This window comes from Peromyscus maniculatus, chromosome 4, assembly GCF_049852395.1.
Source record: "Peromyscus maniculatus bairdii isolate BWxNUB_F1_BW_parent chromosome 4, HU_Pman_BW_mat_3.1, whole genome shotgun sequence".
NCBI lineage: Eukaryota > Metazoa > Chordata > Mammalia > Rodentia > Cricetidae > Peromyscus > Peromyscus maniculatus.
This window is the reverse complement of record NC_134855.1, coordinates 109,136,730-109,159,300: the sequence shown is the minus strand read 5'-3', so window position 1 is coordinate 109,159,300 and position 22,571 is coordinate 109,136,730. Positions and strand designations below refer to the sequence as shown.

At 54.3% G+C, this 22,571-nt stretch overlaps 1 protein-coding gene across 5 annotated transcripts in view; it reads right to left on the bottom strand.

The window, feature by feature from the left end:
- Nucleotides 1-207: 207 nt before the first annotated feature.
- Nucleotides 208-22,571, bottom strand: part of Hspa12b (heat shock protein family A (Hsp70) member 12B) — a 40,364-nt gene continuing 18,000 nt past the window's right edge. For 3 of the 5 annotated variants that reach the window (XM_076570665.1, XM_076570666.1, XM_076570664.1), the window contains 13 exons: nucleotides 13,502-13,564; nucleotides 11,487-11,546; nucleotides 9,657-9,754; nucleotides 8,591-8,715; nucleotides 7,156-7,342; nucleotides 6,778-6,882; nucleotides 6,354-6,470; nucleotides 4,528-4,702; nucleotides 3,758-3,844; nucleotides 3,308-3,412; nucleotides 2,953-3,211; nucleotides 2,415-2,518; nucleotides 208-1,667 (listed from right to left, as the gene is read on the bottom strand). In XM_076570665.1, the coding sequence (XP_076426780.1) occupies nucleotides 1,015-1,667; nucleotides 2,415-2,518; nucleotides 2,953-3,211; nucleotides 3,308-3,412; nucleotides 3,758-3,844; nucleotides 4,528-4,702; nucleotides 6,354-6,470; nucleotides 6,778-6,882; nucleotides 7,156-7,342; nucleotides 8,591-8,715; nucleotides 9,657-9,754; nucleotides 11,487-11,529 (2,058 nt within the window). In that variant the 5' untranslated portion in view covers nucleotides 11,530-11,546; nucleotides 13,502-13,564 and the 3' untranslated portion in view covers nucleotides 208-1,014. Of the gene's footprint in view, nucleotides 1,668-2,414; nucleotides 2,519-2,952; nucleotides 3,212-3,307; nucleotides 3,413-3,757; nucleotides 3,845-4,527; nucleotides 4,703-6,353; nucleotides 6,471-6,777; nucleotides 6,883-7,155; nucleotides 7,343-8,590; nucleotides 8,716-9,656; nucleotides 9,755-11,486; nucleotides 11,547-13,501; nucleotides 13,565-18,838; nucleotides 19,057-22,571 lie in introns of those variants that run through there. The other 2 variants (XM_006984549.4, XM_076570667.1) reach the window with 2 other exon arrangements.

Here is a 22,571-nt window from a genome sequence, read left to right as displayed (position 1 = left end):
CTTAATGTGGGTGGGGAGCTGCCTCCTGCCTAGGCCGCAGCGCAGTCTTCAGGGACTCTGGTGCTCGGCAGTGAGGAAGCAACAGCCCCTCGCCAAGTCCCTTTCGTCTGTGCAGCTGAACCCGGTCCCGCTTCTCTCCAGTGCTTGTACCTCACACACTGCCCCCACTTATGGGGCCCCCACTCTAGTGGGTCTAGAAGGCTACTCTTCTTGACCGCAGATGCTTTATTTTCACCCAGGGTAAGTTCTCAGGCAGGTCAAGTTGTCCTAGGCCGTGGTTGGCTGGAATTGCCTGGCATTTCACACTTGGAGAAACTGAGGCCCGTGGTTGATCAGATTTCTTAATGATATGCTATACTGGTTAGGTGGCAGACTGGGACACCCCCTGCCCCTCGCCGCCCCGTGACTCTGTCCTGTGGCTGAGCTGGGGGCAAATGGGTCATTTGTAGGCTGCCCGAGGGTCTGAGCGTGCTGCGTCCACATCCCCTCCAAACCACCTTCACTGTGACAATGCTCCCTCCTCCCGTCAGCCACCGCTCCGCAGTTAACAGTCGCACATCCAGGTACTACTACACCTGTCCCTTTAGCATGGGCTGAACCCCCACCCGCATGAAACTGCTCTCTGGCTTCCTGTGGCTAAAGCGCAACAGTTGGTGAACTCTAACCTTCAGGCTCAGGTTCTGCACCTCACCGGCTCCCCAGCAGTTTCCCGTCCCCTTCCCCTCACCCCCAAGTTCAGGCCAGTGTTTAGTCCTCTGTTGCAGTCTGTCTTCGTGGTCACACACTTGCCAAGCGGGGCTCAGCCTCGAACAAACCTCTTAGAAATCTCTTACACCACCTCGCCTCTTGGGTTCTCTGTTGGAGCGAGGGGACTTTTAGTGTTCCAGTCAGCAGACCAAGGCCCCATACCAAAGCTGGGCTCCGTGTGTCCTTCACATTTCTCTCAGGGTAGGGAGAAAGGGGCGCTGCTGCGAAGACTAGCATGTTCTCGTGTCCCCGCCGGAAGGGGCGCCCTCAGTTGGAAAGAAAGTCGATGGCCGCCCGTACAGAACGGTTGGTACTGACATCCACAGCAGTGACCTTAATCTCGGTATCGCCAAACTGCATGGCAGCGCGGATCTCACGGCGGTTGGGGGGCGTGCCTGTGTTTTCCGGGCCGCCGTCCGGCTCCAGCTCCAGGCTGAGTGCGCCGCACTTGCGCACACCAGGGTCGGTGATGAAGCGTGCGTCCTCCGCGGCACAGCAGTACAGATTGATGAGCACGCGCCGCTGGCCCGGGCGCGCGGGACAGTAGCTGCGCCGCACCTCCTCTCCCAGGGCCACCGACTGCTCGGCGGCCACGAAGCGCTCGAAGACATCAGTGCACCAGCGGCGCCCATCCCGAACCAGCAATTTCTCGGGTGGGTGGTGGCCAGGCACGAAACGGTTGAGCACACCCACGCCGTAAGTGAGAGGGGAGCGGCGTACCCGCACCACACCGGGTGCCTGGCCAAAGAGCACGGCTCCCTTGAGGATGGTGAGGCCCACGTCGTGCGGGACCACAACGCGCAGGCCGCGGGTGCCCAGCGCCGTCTGCACCGCATGCTGCAGCACGGCCGACTCGGCGAAGCCGCCCACCAGGAACAGCAGCTTCACGCCCTGCACCTCAGGCCTAGCCAGCAACACCTCTGCAGGGCAGGGGCAGGTGTGGGATGGGGTTCGGGGAGAGAGGGAGGGAGACGGTCACTGAAGGCCACCGGTGGTTCTGCTGCCCACACCAGTATTGGGGGGGGGCGCAGGGGGCGGGGAGTTGGTCTTTCGAGACTGGGTTTCTCTGTATGACAGAGCCCTGACTGCCCTGGAACATGCTTTATAGACCAGGCTGGCCTCAAACTCAGAGATCTACCTCTTTTTGTCTCCCAAGTGCTGGTATTTTTTGTTTGTTTGTTTTTTGTTTTTCTAGACAGGGTTTCTCTGTGTAGCTTTGCGCCTTTCCTGGAACTCACTTGGTAGCCCAGGCTGGCCTCGAACCCATAGAGATTCGCCTGGCTCTGCCTCCCGAGTGCTGGGATTAAACGTGTGTGCCACTGCCCAGCCCAAGTGCTGGTATTAAAGGCATGTGCCACTGTGCCACCAGTACTCTTAATTAAAAGCATCTAAGAACCGGACATTAATAGAAAAGAGCTCTTTCACTGAAGGTTCCTGGCACTCCTCACTGGGCTTGCCAGCCCCAACACCCTACTACTTTGCTACCATCCCGTGAAGGGTAAAGAATCAGGAATGCATTTACACCGTGTCCACTCTACACACTATCAGCTCATTTAGTCCCATTTACAATGGGGGCATGGAGGCTGTATGGTGGTTTACAGGCATAGATGAGAGGAATTATTTCTGAACCTGGATTTGACGAATGAATGGGGCATCCAGGTACTCACCTATGTGCTGGATGATCCCACTGACTGTGGGCTGAAACAGCTCATTCATAGCCTCACAGGACATCCGGAGCATCCCCTGTGAGGACCACTTCACGAAGTTCACACTGCGGGTGGTGAAGGGGACACACAAGTCCATGGGTCAGTCCAGCTGTTTGCTGCGGCTTCTAGTCAGGGGTCCTCACGCGTCACAGGGTGGACCCCTGCCCTTATCCTCGATCCCACTCTGCTGTCTGCTCGGCTCATGCTGGAGGTCACGAGCAGCCAGCGCAGCGGAGCCAAGAGCATTGAGTAACAGGGCGGGGCAGGGGGAAGATAACATTTGCAGCCTCTGTGCCTTAGGACACTCTCAGTGTGCAGTTTGGACTGCTGATTCCTGACGGCCGGTGGACCTGCCCCACCACCCCGAACTCACCCCCCCCCACCTGTCACTGTCTCAGCTGGCATGGTGTGTGTGTGGAACTGACCAGGCCCCTGACTCTCCCTTGCAAGGGCAGGGCCACATTAGCAAACGCTGCCTGAGCCCTGCCCCTGGGCACACCTGCTCCTGCGCAGGGCGGTCTCCACGTTGTGGCCTCGTTGTTTGCGGTAGAAATCAATGAAAGAGAAGGGAAGCGAAATGTTGAGCGCCCCTGCGCGGTGCGGGCCTGCCGTGCGTTTGCGGGCCTCGAAGGCAATGGTTAGATCCACCCAAGCCGCTGGCCGTTGCCTTTTGAATTTGGCGATGAAGTCCTCTCCGAATATGCGGCAGAGCAGCTGCTCAAAGGCGAGGTCCACCCCGACTGCGCCGTAAGGGCCGCCTGCGGAAGGGTAGGAGACAGAGGGTGTCATTGCCAGACAGGCCACCAGGGGACGATGGAGGCCTTGTGGCCAAGGGTATTTGTGGGTCTACTCGCCGGAAGCCTTGTAGAGCTCCTTGAGGGTGCCATGAGGCTGCTCCAGCTGGTGTACGGTCAGGTCCACAGTGCCGCCCCCACAGTCTGCCACCATGTAGCGGTCTCCTGCACCGGTCAACACGGGTAACGTTAAAGGCCTGTCTCTCGCCTTCCGTCTTGCACCCCCCAACCCTGCTCCAGACACCAAGCCTAACCCTTGGGGGGACAGTATGGAAGCAGGGGGAGAGATGAAGGGCTTCGTCTCAGGCTATCAGGTAAGGATGCTGAGTGTGGAAGGGATCGGATTGGAGGCTTAAACACGGAACAGCATCCCCTGGCGGGATGAGTAGGGGGGTGCCGCTGTAAGCAGGATGACTGGGGGAAGATGTAGGCTTCACAGATGTACCCTTCCCCAATCCCTGCGGATGCCCTGCACGACCTGGGTGTTCCTTCATACCCTTCTTGCCTCACCTTCTTGCATCTCTGCCCACAGTTCTCCCACGCCAGACTCCACCAGGAACGTTCGGCTGTGGCGAGACCTGCGCAGCTGCTCCCGGGCTGGGGTGGGGCAGAGCAGCCAAGTGAGGTTAGGAGCTAGCTACCACTCTCAACTCTTCTCCTTACCAAGGCTGTGCCGGGCACTGCGGCAACACTGATCCCAACCCCAGGCTCTAGAAGCATTGTTGGATACAGGACTTTTTCTTGACCCAGAGGGAGCAGGTCCTGGCACATTCAGGCCTTGAAGGATCTGGGTGGGAGATGTCTCCTAGTGTCCCAGGGAATCTCGGGACTTGGGGCCTCTCCCTGCCAGGGAGATCACATTTAGGAGGATGGCCAAAACGAACTACAGTTGTCCTTGGCCTCAGTGCCTGGGTCTGGCTGCAAGGGGCAGGGTGGGGCAGGGTTGATGTGGGGTAACAGTTGATAGAGAGGCTGTTTAAAGAAAAGCCTCTGAAGAGGAGGCTGGGGCCCAGCTTGCTCCCCTGTTAGTGTCCACCGAGCCCCTGTCCCGAGGCAGTCTGTCTCCCTGACCCTCAGACTCTGCTTCCCTGGTCAAGGTGAGATTGTCCTCCACCTGGGGTCCTGGAGCCAGGGCTGTGTCCTCCTCACACTGAACTCTACCTAGCTTCCCTCAGGGTGGTGACTCCCCCTTTTCCATCCTAGACATAGCTAACCTCCCACCCTTTCAAGGGCACCCGCCATCGAACCCAGCACTAGGCAGCAACCCCGGAACAGCTTACCATGTCGGAAGCTGGAGTCGATAGAACGGCGCTCACCCAGGCGCCCACCACCCGCAGTCCGGCTGCTCAGGTCCATGAGCTGGTGCAGGCGAAGTTTGCGACAGTAGACAGAGGCAGCCTCGGGCTCCAGGGCGATGAGCAGTTTTTCTGCATCCTCTCGAGACACCAGGCCAGCCTGGGGATAGGGTGTGGCCAGCACCAGGCGGCACCATAGACTGCCATGTAAGACGGCACTCTGGGGCCCTCCTACCTCTTCTCCCATCACACACCAGCCATGCCGGGCCTGCCAGGCCCCTCCATGCTACACACAGCTGAAGATGCCCCACAGGCACCGTGAGGTCAGGCTGGGGAGGGCCAGGGCCCAGGAGCCAGCGGCTTACCGAGCAGAAAGAAATGGCAGGGTTACAGCAAGCTTCCCTCCCCAGGTGCAGAGCTGGCTAACTAAGTGTTGGCTGTGGTGTTCCTGTGTTCCGGCACAGTGAGGGTGGGTGCAGTGGACTGCAGGGGATGGTGGGGCACTGCCCGGCTCACCAGGCCGGTGTCAGATATTGGCCATAGGTTGCCCCCCTCCCAGGAGAACTCTGTTCCCAGAGAATCTGCTATAGCAGGAAGGAAATAGTGAAATTCCAGGCACCACGACAGGCCAGTGGGGGTACAGGAGAAACACTCAGAATCTGTCATTTCCTGCAGCAGGACAAAGGCTCTCTCTCCCAGGAGTTTAGAGTTCATGGGATTCCAGGCATTCTGACCCGGTTAAGAAGAGGGAGACCGGCAGGCATGAAGGGTTCCTGCCCTGGGCCAGCCCTTTCGGAGCTGACATCAGGGAGCAACGTGGGAGAAAGCGGGGCAGGCATGTCTGTTCTGTCTGAGGACATCTGACCCCTGCAGAGCAGCTCATTATGCTCAAAGTCAGCCCCCTCTAGAGACAGGCATAGGCACCCACAGTACTGCCATCCGACCCACAGGTAGAGGCATATCGGTATCTCCAAGGAGGCGGAAGGCAGGCTTGAGATAGCTTTTGGATGTCCTAGGCTCTGTTCCTCAAGGCCCCAGGAGCAGAGCCAAGCAACCTGTGAGGTCTCCCTGTCCCCATTAGAGAGAGAGCAGCGTCTGAACCCCACATACTCCGTGGTAGGGAGACATCACACTTTGGCCAGAATCATCTCCCTTTGTAGCTAAATAGTCCTTTTCCCCTGGGAAGAACCAGCAAGGCCTGGGGCAGGAGTGGAGGTGTGAAAAAGTACTGCCAAGGCCCAAGTGCCTGTCCCTGGTCCCCGCCGGTCCCCTCCAGTCCCCTGTGCAGCTCCCGCTGTAGACATCTGTCCCACCTCTCATGGACAAATGCCCCTCCCACCCCGCCAGCAAGCAATGGCAGGCAGTTATGGACCCTCGCCTCCCTGTGGCCAAGTCCTCCTGCCACAGTCCTCCCTCCGGGGCTTCCTGTAGAACGGAGTTGAAGCTCGACTCCAGCGAGACCGCATCCTTGGTCATCCCTCTCCAGTCCTGCGTCCTCCACCTCTTTGTCCCGAGAGCCTCCCTTCAACAGACTGTATACACAGTACTCCCTATCTGGGGCTCTGCTCCTCAGGAACTTGACAGGACATCATCTGCCTATAATGACCTGTGCCCCTGTCCAGCTGTCCTTGTTCTTACACACCCACCCCCTCTCCTGGGGACAGCAGCGTCCCAAAATCCCAGCAAGGGTGACTATCTTCATGCAATGATTTTTTTTTTTTTCTGGTCCTCAGGGTTGAAGGATGGATGAGGTGCGGGCTACCCCCAGGGCCATCTTGGGGTGGGGCACAGTTCCACCCGCACATCCTCACCAGGTAGGCAGCCTCTCTCATGAACTGCTTAGCTGGCTGTTTCCAGATGGCGGGCACTGTCAGCACCCAGCGCACGGTATCCTTCTCTAGCACACACGGGCTCTGCTCTCTCAGCTCCTGCAGCGGGGGGGGGGGGGGGGGGGGGACACGAGACAGTGAGGCAACAGCTGGCCTGGAGCATTTTCAGACCCCTCCGGGTGCTGGACAGACTCATCGAGCCCCGCTGGGGAAGATCTGTCGCCGGGGTGAGAAGTCTGACTTTCACCTGGCTGGCCCAAGTGCAAGTTCTAACAGACAGGACAGGAACTGGAGGTGGCCTGTGACCACTCATCATCTGGACTCAGGGTGGGATTAGGGCAGAGGAAGGGAAGGGAAGGGAGGGGGCGTCCCTGCCCCAGTCAGTGGGTTGGGACGAGCAGCACACCTGGAGGGCGTGCTCCTTGAAGAAGCGGAGGGCATGGGCGAACACCTCCAGGGCCAGCATCTTCTTCCCGTTCACCGCCTCCAGCTGGGTCTTCAGGGTGAGATCCTGGCAGAGACACAGGGCCACTCTGCGGGAGGCCATAGCTCTGCCCCAACTACAGCCATTCTCTAGCTCTGCACACAACCCTCGAACCCACCTCGACGTCAAGCTCACCGTCAGTCTTGCCCGCCTTCTGTTAGGCCCATTACCCCACCCCTCGCGGGGCCCCTAGTTTGGCCACTTCCTCTGGTCTTTTGGACAGGCCCTGCTCTCCACTAACACTGCCCGCTCCCTTCTGGGCTCCCCCTCCCCGGCAGGAGCCTGGCCACATTGGCTCACAGTGGCGCTGTGGATCTTCATCTTAAACTTCTCAAAGTAGAGCCAGTCCCGAGCCTCCTCGGGGTCTAGGTCGTGGTAGTAGTCACGGGCGGTGTAGCCAAAACTGTGAAAGACGCCCTCTGGGGTCAGCAGCAGACAAGTAGGGGTCTTCTGGTGGGCCACGCCTGGGTCCCCTCCCTCCCATTTCCTGCAAAGACAAAGGCAGTCAGGAGCCAGAGGCAACCTTCCTACAGTTGGGTGCTGGCTCAGGGGCCAGTTGTGTGACCACGAGCATGACACAACTTCCCTGAGCTTCCGTTACCCCCCCTACCCTCCCCCCGCCCCCGCATCTGTAAAATGAAAATAATGGATATGGGAGTGGTGACTGTAATCCCAGCATTCAGGAGGCTGAGGTGGGATGATGGTCAGACCATCTCCCAGACACCGCCCCACCCCCCAGAATAATAATTGTACATGTCTCTTACAGTTTTGTGGAGATGAAATGGTGCCAGTTTACATCCCTCTCTATAAATGTTCCCCCCAGGATCCTCTCTGTCCAAGGAGCCCTGAGTGACCTTTGGGTAGGGTATCCCATTTGAACTCTTCTCTGTATTATTATGAGCAACAGCAAGCTATTATTCCATGGCCTGTGTCTGGCCTCCTGATAGGTTTCCCTGAGACCCTAGCAGAAGCCATCTCTGGCCCAGGCACTGTACTTCTCAGGGTTGTTTTCCAGGGCCAAATTACTGCAAGGTCTTTGATGATTCCTTCCTTTGTCTTTCCCCCTCCCTCCCTCCCTCTCTACCTCCCTTCCTTTCTGTTTTTTTTTTTTTTTTTAGAGCCTGGGTATGGTGGCACCTATAACCCTGTCACTGGGGGGGCGGGGTGGGGAGTAGGGATGAGTGGATCTTCAGAGCTCCATGGCCAGCTAGTCTAGCCAATCAGTGAGCTCTTCTAGGTTCAGTGAGAGGTTCTGTCTCAATAAGACAGTGGAGAGTGACAGGGGAATATCTTGTCAACCTCTGGCCTTAATGTGCATGTACATATGCACAAATACACACATGCACGCGCGCGCGCACACACACACACACACACACACACACACTTAAAAAAATCAAAACATACATCCCAAAAATAAAGCCCTCCTTTGGGGATACAACCCCAGAACACTTGTGTAGCATGCCTGTGGCCCTGGGCTTGATGTTCAGCACTGTAAATAAATAAACGGATGAACAAATAAATAAGTGAAGTCCAACATTCCTGTAGGGGGTAAGAGGACTCCAAATAAGGCTGGAGCTCAAGACCAGAAGTCCATTCTCCAGCCTTCCGTCCCAGTGAGGAGTCCTAGAGATGTAAGGGAGTCTGATAAGACCATGCCCTGTGATTATTTCTAAGGCCAGGCCGGTACAGAGTGTGAGGTGCCTCCCCAGCCCAGCTTCCCATCCAGCTGCCTCACCTCATCATGTGGATGGCTTCAGGGTCACTAGCAAAGCTGAAGGCATAACCGCTGGATGTGGTCCCAAAGTCGATGGCTACCACCACAGAGAAGGAGGCCTGCTGTGGAGCACGAGCCTCTGGCTTCTGCAAGTTCAAGACGTAATGTCAGCCACCGGCTAAGAGGACCTCCTCCCCTTCACTGCCTGTGGCCCAAAGCAGCTTTGTTCCAGACCCATTGGCCCACCTTCCCGGTTTTACACCGCACCTCCTCGGGGCTGAGACCTGGCCATGCCACCTGCCTGGACAGTCCAAGGCCTCTCAGGAAGCCACGGCAGTTTGGGGTTAAAATGACTGCTCTCTAGCTCCCACTTCACCTGACTGCCGCCCAGATCCCCTCGGCCCATCTCCCTCTCCCGCCATTTTCACAGCCCGCTACTCGCCTTGCCCCAGCTGGGAGCAATTTGGCTTTTCTGGGCGGGTTTCTAATACATGGATGTGCACCCTTTGCGTAACACAAACCAGACTCCGGTTTTGTAGAAGAGAGGAGGGGCCGCAATGCATGTGTGGAATTGTCCCTACTTCTCCCAAGCTCGACTTGAGCCCCCTGAGAACAGGGGACCCCAAGCTGGATGGTCAGGACAAGGCCATATAGGGTAGGTAACCCAGGAAAGCTGTGGGAACAGAGGCTAGGTCCTCAATTGTGCAGTTTCTAAATATTTTTAAACAATGTACTTTTCCCTGAGATGGGACTTAGGGTGTGTTAGGGCTCTGGTTGGCAGGAACAGGGCTTGAGGACCTAGAAAAGTCGTATGCCTGCCTAAGCAGGTCAGCCACAGTGGCTCCTGGGAGTCATCCTCTATGGAGAGCGGTAGGAGTGAGTTACCCGGAGCTTATGTTTTCAGTAGAATTGTTACGTCTATAGTTCAAGGCCATGGGGACACATGACTGCTGTGCCAGGGGTAGGAGGCCTGGTGGCATGCCTCTGTGCCTTTCTTCAGTCCAGTCCCCACCACAGCTCTGCCAGGGGCCACCCTCTCCCATACCACCCGGGCCACCGACCACCCAGATCCCCAATCAGGGCTTACTGGAGAGTGTGAAGGTGTGAGCGGGGCAATACCACAGCTTTCCTGGGTCCTCGGGGAGCCGGGTGGGCTGGGCACTGGGGATCTGTCTGGGCTAGAGCCTGTAGAGAAGAGAGGCCAAGTCACCCTCGAACGATCTGGGAAGCAGGGGCCCCGGCCTCACACAAGGGCTCGATCTGTTCTCTCCAAGCCTGGCTGAGGCAAGAGGCCATTTGTGAGGGGAAGGGAGACAGGAGAGAGTAGGAAGGACATGCATGGTGCAGGGTTGAGGTCTAAGCACCTTCCTGGGCCAGGCAGATGCACTTGTCCCCCTGCACGGTGGCTTGTGTGTATCACCTGGGCACAGTTTCCCAAGTCCCCTTTAAGCACACACAGGAGAACAGAAGGAGGCAGAGAAGTATTTCGTGGTAGAAAGACAGTCTAGAGAGGGCAGGCAGGAATGGTGAGCAGATAGTCTTCTGTGGCAGGGCCGGAGGGGGCTGTGAGGTGGGACATGCGGCCCAGAGGCAGGCGGCTCCTCTCTGCTATTACGTCAGGTCACATGGTTCTAATCAGGACTTGAGGGAGTCCCCCACTCCCAGAGGGCACAGACAGGACCAGAAAGGGAAGGCAGCACCTACCCCCAGCCCAGCTCTGTGTCTGGGGATCTCCTCAGCACCAGGAGTTTTGATCACCTGTCCCAGCACACATGCGTACACTCAAGTTAGCATTGGGGGCAGAAGGGCCACTGAGATCATCCTGAAGGGCCCAGGCCTGAGCTGGACTTTAGGGTCTAGGAAACAGAGCAACCTCCAGGAGGGCCCCGGGTATGGCTTGAATTAGACACCGTGGGACAGGAAGGCCAGCCTGGCAGGACACCCGAAGGTGGCATTGAAGTCACTAGTCACCAGCACACGAAGGTTTGCTAAGGGTCATGGGAGGGGATGGCCTGAGACCCTGACACCAATGGATGGGGTTAGGGAGGCTGACAGGAGAAGCAGAGTGGGATCTGGCATGAAGGCCCATGTCAGGAGGTCTGACTGACTGTACTCTGGGCCAGGGCCATCTGTGTGTGCTCCCTCAGCTTGTCCGTGATCCTTGACAGTGGCCCTGGGATAGCCCAGGGATGCATTCGAGGGTCTATAGGAAGTGCCTGGACGCAGCTGCAGTGTGTCTGGGTACCAGAAGAACAAGGTCAGGGCAGCTACAGTTCAAGATCCCCTTCCTTGGGCATCCAGTATGGACTAGGCCCTGCTATCAGCTCTAATGTGAAAGGCAGTTGCTGTGGCTGGAGCCTGGGAAGGGAGGCAGGAAGGAAGGGCCCAGCCCACCAGGTCTTTGTGAATGGACTTCCTGAGGAGTGTCCCGCCTGCCTGCTGGTCTCCCACCCTGCAGAGAGCACACAGCCTACACCCAGATGAAAGCAGATGTGCTGAGTTCAGTGCACACAGGCTCCCCTGCAGACCACTCAAGGTCCTGTGCATAGGGATCCTACGGACACTCACAAAGGGTCCCATGTGCGTACTTGCACAAAGCACATGCAGGTCCTTTGCACACAGACAAGCATATGCACACACACACACACACACACACACACACACACACACACACACACAGGGCTCTCCGAACAGATACTTTCTGTGTACAGACCATCACTGCACACACATGCACAGGTGTGCACACCACACACACACACACACACACACACACACACACACGAGTGTAGAATGTATAGAATGGTTCTCAGAACTTGTGCGGAGAGAGGCAACTGGGGCCAGTGGCTAGTAGTCTGCATGCCAAGGCAAGTGGGGTGGTGGGCGTGTGGGGGGGGGAGGGGAGCAGTAGAGGTCTTACTGATATACAGCCCTTGCAGGCCCATTTCCGGGACAGTCAGCATCCTTGCAGTCTCTGTAGCTGTCAACAAGAACAGACAAGCAAAATGAGGCTTACTCGTTCTTGGCTCTTTCCCGGACTGCTGTTTGTGCTATTCCTTTAGTCTGATCCAGAGTCATTTGATGCTAATCCTTGACGTCATACTGTTCCACCTACAAACTCCTCAGTGTGTCTCTCTTGGAGATAAAGATGTCGTCACATTTTGAAAACCACCATCACAATTCTGTTAGCATATCTAACCAAATCCCTTCATCTCATCTGGAGCTCAGTCTCCACAGGCCTGGCTTGCTCAAAAATTGGTCTTTGCTCTGTAGGAACCACAACCCTCCTCAGTGTTTGGTGCTCACTTTGTGCTGGTAATATTTTTATTGCCTTATGAGTATGCTTATATAACGTGTGTGTGTGTGTGTGTGTGTGTGTGTGTGTGTGTGTGTGTGTGTGGTGTCCATGAAGGGTGACAGATTCCTTGGATCTAGAGTTACAGATAGCTGTGAGCCGCCAAGTGGGTGCTGGGAGCCTGGGTCTACTGGAGAAGCAGCCAGGGCCCCTCACAGCTGAACAAGTTCTGTGGCCCCACAGTGGGGATCCTTAAACTTTCCCCTTTAGACCCTGTTTCATTTGAGACTCTATTTTACATGCAATCCAGGGTATATAATCCAGGGTATTATAATTATATAAAATAGGACTGTAAAGAAAATATTCATAATAAGTCATATAAAACTTTATTTTGAAAACAATTCACAAACATATATATGTGATTTCCCCACTTATTAAAGATAGATGAGCCGGGCGATGGTGGCGCATGCCTTTAATCCCAGCACTCAGGAGGCAGAGGCAGGTGGATCTTTGTGAGTTCGAGGCCCAGCCTGGTCTACAAGTGAGATCCAGGAACGGTACAAAGCTACACAGAGAAACCCTGTCTTGAAAAACTAAAAAAATACCCAAACAAACAAACAAAACCCCCAAAACAACAACAACAACAACAACAAAAACATTTAAAAAAAGATAGATGAAAATTTGAATAGTAGTGAGATGGATGTGCTTGCTTCTTTTTTACATTCAAAAATGAAGTCTTAGCCAGGCATGGTGGCTCATGCCTCTACTCTCAGCCCTTGGGAGGTGGAGACAGCAAGATCAGGAATTCAAGGTTAACCTTGGCTACATATCATGAGGAAGGGTAGTCTGGGATACATGTGACCCTGTTTTAAGAAAACCAATAAATAAATATTGGATGAATATCTGATATTACAGAATGTAAAATCTCTTCAACATTTGTCAGAGTTGACTGACATTTTGATAATGGCCGAGCTGAGAATGCTGCTTCACATAAGTTCAAAATAACAGAAGCATGTCTAGGGCCATTTCAGAAATTTCAGGAAATTCTATTTTAATCTCAAGTCACAATTCATTTATTTTTTTTTTCAATGAAATTCAACTCAACAACTCAAAAAAGCAATCTTTAAAATCAAACATCCTCATGGCTGGAGAGATGGCCCAGTGGTTAAGAGCACTCTTCTGGAGGAGCTGGGTTCAATTCCCATCAACCCACACATCAGTTCATAACCATCTGAAACTCCCGTTCCAAGGGATTCGATGCCCTTCTGGCCTCCAGAGGTACTAGGCATGGAAGTGGTGCACAGACAGACATGCAGGCAAAACACCCATTCACATAAAATAAAATAAAAATAAATAAAAATGAAGTCATAAAAGTCAAATTCTTGTTTGTTTGTTTGTTTTTGTTTGATTTTGGTTTTTTGAGAAAGGGTTTCCATGTGTAACCACTCTGGCTGTCTTGGAACTCCTCTGTAGACCAAGCTCGACCTCATAGAGATCTGCCTGCCTCTACCTCCCGAATGCTGGGACTAAAGATGTGCCCGGGTAAAAATCAAACATTCTTAAAAAAACAAAAACAACAAGAAACCCACTAACATAATACAAAAAAAATTTCTAACATGATACAACCCAATGATACCTACATGTAGAGGGTTGGCAGGAGGATGTTGAAAGTCTTTGTTCTCCGTTGTTAAGCCAGTATGTTCCTATAAGGAGTCAGATAAGAGTTCCATCATTTTGTATGTACAGTAAAACACTGCAATTCTTAACACAGACCAGTCTCAAATCTGAACTAAGGTGTTTCTGTCAGCTTCTGTGGGTATTTCGTGGACAATGGGCATGCACAGTGCCAAGGGGGCATGTTGTGTGCTCAGAGCCAAGGCTGCTGTGGGCCACACAAGTGCGACACAGGCTAGCCCTGCCAGAGACAGTTGGATTTATTCAAGCTTTGCTTTTGAAGTCATTTTTGGTCATTGGACATTCAGCAGACTGCTTGTTGCCAAATTTTCATTTTACCTGCTTAGTCAGGTGTCCTCACCATGGGATCGGTCACCAGCCATGTTTTAGGAAATGATCAGTGCCTGTTCTGGGGACTTAGGTGATCAGTTCGCCATCAGACAAGCATGAAAAGTAACTTTGAGAACGCCAAGCATACTACGGACGTGAAGATGGCGTCGGTGTGGGAGAAAAGAGCTGGGCTGTACCCTCCTTGAGACTGGGTTTTATGTGAAGGGCAACAGGAAATCTTCGAGGTTTGGAAGTTGCAGAGTCAGGTGGAGCATGACCGACGGTGTCTGCACCTCTGGCTGCCCGAGAGAGTGAACTGCTAGAGAGTAATATGGAAGTGGGAATCAGCTGGGCGCTAAAGGTTTCCAGGCTGGAGATGACTGCAAACTGTGCGCCTCAGACATATAGAAGTGCAGACATTTCAGAGGTGGTAGTGTAAATCAGCAGAGCTGATCAGACCCATTAAGTGGGCCTTAGGAGGAAACTCTTCTGACTTAAGCTGGGGGATGGAAGGAAAGACAGGCCAGGGAAGGCGGGCAGCAGGAGCCGGCAGAGTGTGGAGGCTGTGTCCCGCGGAGGTCAAAGCAAAACCAAACTAGCCATCAGAGGTGTCGTCTGGAGATAGGGAGCAGTCCCTGAGTATACATTAGAGAGTCATTGTCATGGGAGTCTGGGAGGAAGTGGAGTGGGAGGGGAGGGAGGAGGACATTTAAAGGCTTGGCAGGTGGAAGTAGGCTGACCAAGGACCCTCCTGTGGTTCCATGACAACCCCAGCAAGAGAAGAGGGTGAAGCTAGATGATCTTGAGAAGTCCTCGAACAAAGGGGCTGGGGAGATGGCTCAACAGTTAAGAACATTTGTTGTTCCTGCAGAGGAGGGCCTGGGTTCTGTTCCCAGCGCCCACACAGTGGCTCACAACCATTTTCAACTCAAGTTCCAGGGGACCCAAGCCCTCTTCTGGCCTCTGTGGGCACTAGGCACACATGTGGGACAGACAGACATGCAGGTAAAACATTCATACAAACAAAATTAAAAAAATAATTTAAAGAAGTCCTTAAGACCTCAAATATCTGTCCTACTCGTCCAAGACAGATAAACCCAGGTAAAGCTGGGCAAAAGAAGCTTGGCTGAGGAGGGTGGGTACAAGTTCCTGGAGGGAGGCAAGGAAGGCTTTGTGTTCATGTGTTTTCATTTTTAAACACATTTTAATTTTTTAATTATCATTTTACCGGAGGGGAGAAGTTGACTATGGAGGCATCTAGGGTGTTCACGTGGCTGTCAGAGGACAACTTCTGGGATCACTTCCCTCTTTCCCCCTTGATGTGGGTTCCAGGGATCAACCCAAGTCACCAGGGTTCCATGGCAAGTGCTTTCACCCATGAGCCCGCTTGCTGATTCAAGTTGATCGTTTGTTATAAACCAAGGTTATCTGTATTTTTGTTCCTAACATGGGAGGAGTTTGAGCTTGAATTTGTGAGGTTATGGGGTCCAAGCTCTAAGCAAATGCCTCCAACCCATCAATAGTTTTGTTACTCAAAGTGTGGCCTCCGGTCCAGCAGTCCCAGCATCACCATGCCCCCCCACAGGAGCTGTGGAAATTCAGACTCCTCCACCCCGACCTTGTATTTTTCTTTTTCTTTATTTTCTCTCTCCCCGCTTCTCTTTCTTTTTCTGTCCCCCCCCCCTGCTGCCCCCTGCCGCCCCTGGGTTTCTCTGTGTAGCCCTGGAACGCACGCTCTGTAGACCAGGCTGGTCTTGAACTCAGAGATCTTCCTGCCTCTACCTCCCACGTGCTGGGATTAAAGGTGTGTGCCACTACTGCCTGGCCAGAACATGTATTTTAATGAACTTCCCAAGGTAATTTAGATTCTCATTATAGATCAAGCCATATTCAAGTGTTCTCGCTGCCCCATAGTCTGCAAATCATGGGGGCTATTGCTCTTACATGTGAGCCTGGCTATCCCTTTAAGCAAAGGTGGAGGCTGCACCTCTCTGTAGCCTGATCAGGAAGTTTTGCTAACAGAACACAAGCAGACATAGAGCCGGGCAGTGGCACACCCATACACACAAGGATACTCCCTTGCTCACACACTGTCCGAACACACCCAGCATCAGGGAAGGACAGCCAGACTCTTGTACATCCAGGGTACCCCTGTGTAGCCAGCACCATGGAGATTTCTAGACACATACAATCTTGCTTCCACGGTACTGGAGAGGCACAGTCGGCTGTACCAGGAGCCACAATTAGGGAAAGGATGAGGGCTGGCTGTAGCTAAGGGATAATGTTGAAGAGAGGCAAAGTAAGTAGGGGGACCTGTAGGAACCCTGGGATCAGGGCAGAAGCCTAGCTCAGATGAGAGGGATAAACTAGAGCTGGGTACCACAAACTCTCCAGAGCTGACACTGTCTCTTAGTTCTACATCCACTTACATAGTGATGTCAGCTTGAAAGCAGCCATGGCTAGGAGTATTTACATTGCAAAAATTGGTAAAACTTAGGGAACTGACTGTATTTACGGGCATGCCACTGCATCAAAGCCCTCCACAACATGTACTGAGCACTTCCATGTCATAGGCTTCAGTTAGGTGCTGAGAACCACTTTGATGAATGAATGGATGGATGGATGGATGGATGGATGGATGGATGGATGGATGGATGGATGGATTTTCTGGGCCAAGCTTATTGGATAGCGGAAAATAACCTTGAACTTCCAAGGGAAAAAGACTTGAGTTGTCACTCTGAGGCTTAATTCCATGTCACAAGTAGATGCCTATACCTCCACCAGGGCCCATTACGGTACCATCTAAGAGTGTGTCACCTCTCTGTACCTCAGCACAATGGGTGGCATTGGGTTTGTGAGGACCAAGTCCAGGTATGGAGAGTGCTGGGCAAGGCAGGGAGCTGGGTGTGTGTGGACAGTGCTCTTGACTTCTCTATGTGGATTTGGCTTTAGTACTGGGTCTTACTGAGAATTTTATCGTATCTACCCTGAGTTCTTTTTGAAGGAGGTAGGAACTGAAACAAACTGTGATAAAGGAATCTCCACAGATTCCGAAGAGATGGAGGTAAAGGAGCTAGCAGGTGTACAGGGACATACATGTGACCTTCCCACCATATCAGGCATGTGTACCCAAAAACATTTGAGGAGAATGCTGCCTAAGGAGCTTAGGATAACTCAGCTCCCAACAGCTAGGTCTCGTTAGAGTACAGGGATAGAATCAGATGGAAGCAGACCCCCATCCCAAGGACTTCTAATTTCTGGGTGGTAACATCTGAGTTTGAGAGTCACCGGGTAGAATTATTTGGTTTACAGAAAGTAACTCCATTTCTGGATGGAAATTGCATGCCAAATCCAGATCCCAGCCTGATCACTACTCTACCTGTAGACAGCCCCTTACCCTGTCTATGGCTGACTCCTAGCTCTTGGCCTCATGGCTCATACTCTTCAGGTTCACCCTCACTTACAGCCCCGATTGTCGTCTAATAGGCACAGTCTGTCAATCACGGCAGACTAGGACAGGGTGTGCCAAGTGGGAACTCAGAGACTTCCCCAAGTCTCACAATAACCTAGAATTTTTTTGCCTGATGGACACAATTCTTCAAGGGTCTCTTCTTGAGTGGAGTGGTTAGGTGGGTACCTATGCTCTTCAGAACCCTGTAGGTGTGTGGTATTGCTGGACTTCCTGTTTCTATGTGAAACCCATGAGAACAAAGAACCCACCCATATCTTAACAGGTCCCTCTTCCCGGGGACCCTGCTGTAGTGGGTAGCTGTTCTAGCTATGACCTTGAAGCACCACCCCCAGTGAGGTAGCGGGTAACTGTCACACCTGCCTATGACCTTGCGTGTCCGCTGGGGACCCTTAAGACCTGGGATGCACGTATGTGGCTCTCTCTTGGCTGCCTCGTGGTTTTGGAAGCTGGAGACAGCCCAGGAGAAAGAACAGCGTGGCACTGTGCCCCAGCCTTCCAGGACCCTGCAATACCCTGCCTCTCTTGACTGGTGCTGCCCGTTTAGCAGCCTGCTGGCCCTTTATTTCAACAGGACTGTCAACAAGCTGAGGTTACAGACATTTCTTCCAAGCTAGTTTGGGCCACTCAACCGGGGGGACCAGGGTCGGATCAGTTACGTCACCCAAAGGGCTGCCCCACCCTATTCTGGGGAGATGACCTCAAGGAGAGGGGACCAGGAAAAGGCTGTGGAGTAAGGAGGCTACTCCCTCCTGTAATGGCTAGGGGTGATGGAAATGGCCACCGATGTCCCCAATCTCTACCTCAGCTTTGCGTTCCACATACGTACCACCCCTTTGGGTACTCATCGTGGGAATAACGAGTTCACAGCCTCTGTCCCACTGAAACCTGAAGCTCTCTCTCTCCCCTGCCCACCGTCTCCAGTGAAGTTTTTCACTTTCCAGGGCTCCATCTGCTCGAGGCAGCCTGAGTGAGAGTTCCCGCCTTCCCCTTTCTTCACCGGACAGATTGACTCCACAGACAGCTCCTCCAACCCTGCAGAAGCCCAGACCCCACCCAACTTGGATCCCCACCCTGGCTTCGCGGAGAGAAACCTAAAGTCCCTTGCATACTGACACACTGGCCACTCAGATGCTCTCCCCACATCCTCGGACCTCAGTGACTGGAGCCTCGTGAGGCACCTCTTGACACACAAATATTCAACCTCCAGTCTCACCTCTAGCCCAGGCAGCAGGTCCCCACAGCTGGGTAAGCGAGCAGGCCCTAGTTCACAGCGGCTCTCCCACCAGCCGCCATCCCACCTCCCCATGCACTGGGTCGTTCCAGACCAAGCCTCCGGTGAGGGTCCCAAAGCCAGAGCTCAGTTGCCTCCCCCGGCCCGGGCCCGCCTCCTCGAGGAGCTTGCAGATTTGCTCCCACCCAGCCCGCGACTTCATGAGCTTACAGCCCCAAAGAGGAGCCTCTGCGTCTCCCAGGGGAGCCTAGAGGTCCTTCCCCAGCTCACCTCCGCCCTGCGGACAGCTCCGCCGGGTCTGGCCGCCTGGATGCTAGCTCAGAGCCAGCGGCAAAGTCTGCTGTGGCCCTCGACGTGCGCCAGGCCCGTCTCTGCACCCTCCCCCAAGGCCGGATGGCAGCGCTCACCGCCCAGATGTGTGAGCCGGGGCGGGGCCTGCTTGCGCGGAGCTCAGCCCAGGGGCCCAGCCTGGTCCCGCGTCCCGGGCCCCTCCCAGCTTCTCGCAGCACTGCGGGCCAGCGGCGCCTCCCCTGCTCGGAGGGCAGCCCAAGGGGTGGGATGGGAGAAGGCAGAGGGGGAGGAGCAGGGTGGGAGGAGATTTCCAGACCCTTCTAGGCCTTCTGCTCCCACTTCCCCAGCTGCCCACCCTGGGTTTGGGCCGTGGCATCTGCTGCCCAGAGTCTAGTCCCCACGGAGCGCGACCCTATTCCAGATCTCTGAAGTCTCTCCATTCTTTCCTCAACACTTTTCCTAGAGGGTGTCCTCAATGGTCATATGGAATAGGGGGTGAAGGCAGAACCTAGCTCTCCAGACGGACCTCATGCTTGGCCAGAGACCACCCATTCTGCCTCAGTGGGGATAAGTCCTCAGCTTTTCAAACAGGGCTCACAGTCTTCTTGTATCGACCCAGGACCTCCCGGTGATGCCAGGACCTGGCTTCACTGTCAGGAGACAGTAGAGGAAGCCATGGGTGGTTGTCAGGTGCTTGCTGGGGCTCTGTCCTGAGCTGACGTACCCTGTCCTGTCCCAGGACGCATCAGGGCCTCTGTTCTCAGGAGCCCACAAGGGCTCCAGCTGCTTCTAGATCTTACCTCCCTGGGACTGCTCCCCTAGACCCAGAGGACAAGGAGAGGAGCTGCCTTGTCTGCCATCCCACCCTGCACAAGGCCGTTTTCCCTCCTTCACTGCCAGAGAAAATGCTACCTTCCTGAGGGCTTGCAGCCCTACCAGGTCCACTGTCTCAGAGTGTCGTCTGAGGTCAGGGCTAGGGGCGTGTGTGTGTGTGTGTGTGTGTGTGTGTGTGTGTGTGTGTGTGTGTGTGTGTGTGCAGTCAGCAGTTTTCCCTGCTTGCCTGAGGATGCATCTGTGCAGCATGAACAGGTGATATTGTGCCTTGTGTCTGTGTGTATTTGTCTGTGAGGGTCTGTGTGACAAGATTTTTTTTTTTGCGGAGGCCTCCAGCCAGCTTGAATCTCCTTCAGGGCCAGACCCTCCCATACACACCTGCTTCTTGCTTTGTCTTTTGTCTCACCACCCATTCCTCCCTTGTCGCTGAGGGCCACAGCTGCAGGCCCCTCGCCGAAGCGATGAGGGCTCTCCCCTCTTGCAGCTTCCCCTCTGCTTTGAGTCCCGCTTCAGCCCTCATCCGTCCCAGCCCCACCCCTGTACAACTCCAGTCCACACAGAGGATGTTGCGCATGAGAAGTTTGATTCCGTCCCCACGGAAGGTTTGGCCCCTGTGGGCGCCGACAAAGGATCTGCTGAGTGTCTACCCTCCCCTAACCCGGCCCTCCATTCTCCCGCTCTTCTCTAGTGCCGCGTGGGCCCACCCACTGACCTCGGGTTTCTAGCTTCTCCTCTGGTGGGCCTCAGGGTGTGTCTTCTCCTTGTCAAGCCTTCCCCTAAGCTTCCCTCGGGCCCTTCTCTGGGCCTCTTTCCTTCCAGGGGCAGCCCTCTCTTCCAGTCCTACCCTTCCAGTCTCTAATGTGTATCTGGTGGACTGTCAAACACGGAAATCCTGCCCATGATGCCATCCATCCAGCACTCTCCATGGCTCCGCCAAAGCCAAAGGAGATCCCGTGATTCAAAGCATGCACTGCCCTTGGGTAATGTCCCTAACTGTCTTTCCCAGTCCCAGCCTCTGGCACCTCTCATGGCCCTCAGACCCAGACCTTCTGAGCTTCCCAACATTTGCTCCACCTGGGCCAGCCCTGGTTAGGACCACTTCCCAGGATTCCTCCCTTCTCCAGGCCTTCGGGAGAGAGAAATCTGGCCCTTACACTTTACTATGGGTGCCGTGTCCTGCTCAGAAAGCTCCCAGCCCCAGGGACCACCGCATAGGTCTTTAAGAAGAAGAATCTTTGAGTTTGGAAGGCAGAGCAGAGCTCCTTGCTCCTGGTACCCACGACATGGCAGAGCAGTAGGCAGCTTTAGGGCAGAGAGTAACATTAATATTTAAGACATGCTGTTCTCCCGGTCTAAGCCCATCGACGCTAAGGGTCAGTGGAGAGAACTGTATAGTTATGCTCCAACCTTCTACTCAAGCCTTACTTGCTGCCTCTGTTCCAAAGACTGGAGAGTGGGTGCACATTACACACACACACACACACACACACACACACACACACACACACACACACAAAAGAGAAGGGAAGGGTTGCTATTTTTTTTTCACCTATGGAGCCTATTCTCTGGACTTCAAAATGTGCTATGCCTAGCCAGGAACCTTACTTGGGTGCTCCAGTCCCCCTGCCCCACATGTGTGGCAATAAAGCCTTTTCAGTTCAAAGTATAGGCAGGGGAACTGCAGCTGAGAAACGGGAGGGCAGTCCCTGCAGGCTGCCTCCCTCCGAGGCCCACCCTTGCTGAGCCACAGGACGGGGACTAGTGACTGGGCTGTGTCCCAGCTCAAAAGCTAGGCTGCCCAGATGGTGGCCCATTCCTCCTGTGTTCAGACCCTGGATACTGGCAGTGAGCAACTCCTGGGACAGAGATTCAACAGTGTTCCTCTCTACCAGATTCCTGAGATGTGAGCTTCCTTCCAGGAATTACTCTGCCTGCTGGGCCGCCCAGAAGAACTTCCTCTCTGTGACCTATGGTCTCAGGTCTCAGGCAGGATCATTTTCCTAGCTGGAAATGGGAGTGCGTGAGACCCTGCCCCTCCTAGCCGCATAGGAGTCTGCCGATCCGGGGCTTAGGCTAAGCTTGGTGACTCTGCTGTGAGCTGGCACCTCCTTCTTCATAAACAGAAAAACAGGGTTCCACTTTCCAGCTGCACTCCTTGCTCTCCGTTCCAGATGGCAGCCAGCTCATGAAGATTGGCCTCACTTCCGGAATCTTCAGTGGGGCCTCCCACTTGCAGCCTTCCCTATCTGGGCTCCCCACAGATGACAGAGGCCTGGAGGAGGTGGGTTTCAAACTCTGAAGGATGACCGAGAATGGACCCCAAGGAGGAGCAGAAGGTCCCTCAGGTGGAGGAGGCTGTGCACATAGGCTATGGAGAACAGAGGCAACTGGAAGCAGGATGGGATCAACGTACTTGGCAGCCAGTAATGCCGCCAGCTGACCACTCCACTATCCTACTCTTTAGGCATTATACATGGTGTCTTTGGTTTGGTTTGGAGTCTCTCTCTCTCTGTCTCTCTCTGTCTCTCTCTGTCTCTCTCTCTCTCTCTCTCTCTCTCTCTCTCTCTCTCTCTCTCTTCCTTCCACTGTGACTCCCCACGCCCCACCCCCCACCCCCGTCCTGAGACAGGGTTTCTCTGTGTAGCTTTGCGCCTTTCCTGGAACTCACTCTGTAGCCCAGGCTGGCCTCAAACTCACAGAGATCTGCCTGGCTCTGCCTCCCGAGTGCTGGGATTAAAGGCGTGCGCCACCAACGCCCAGCTGTGACGTTTTATTTATACACGTGTTTTACATCTCTAGAAAAAGAAACCCAGGACTTTTCCCTATTGTGTTTTCATCTTGCTTCTTCATGGTCCATGATACCAGCTGAGGATGTCAG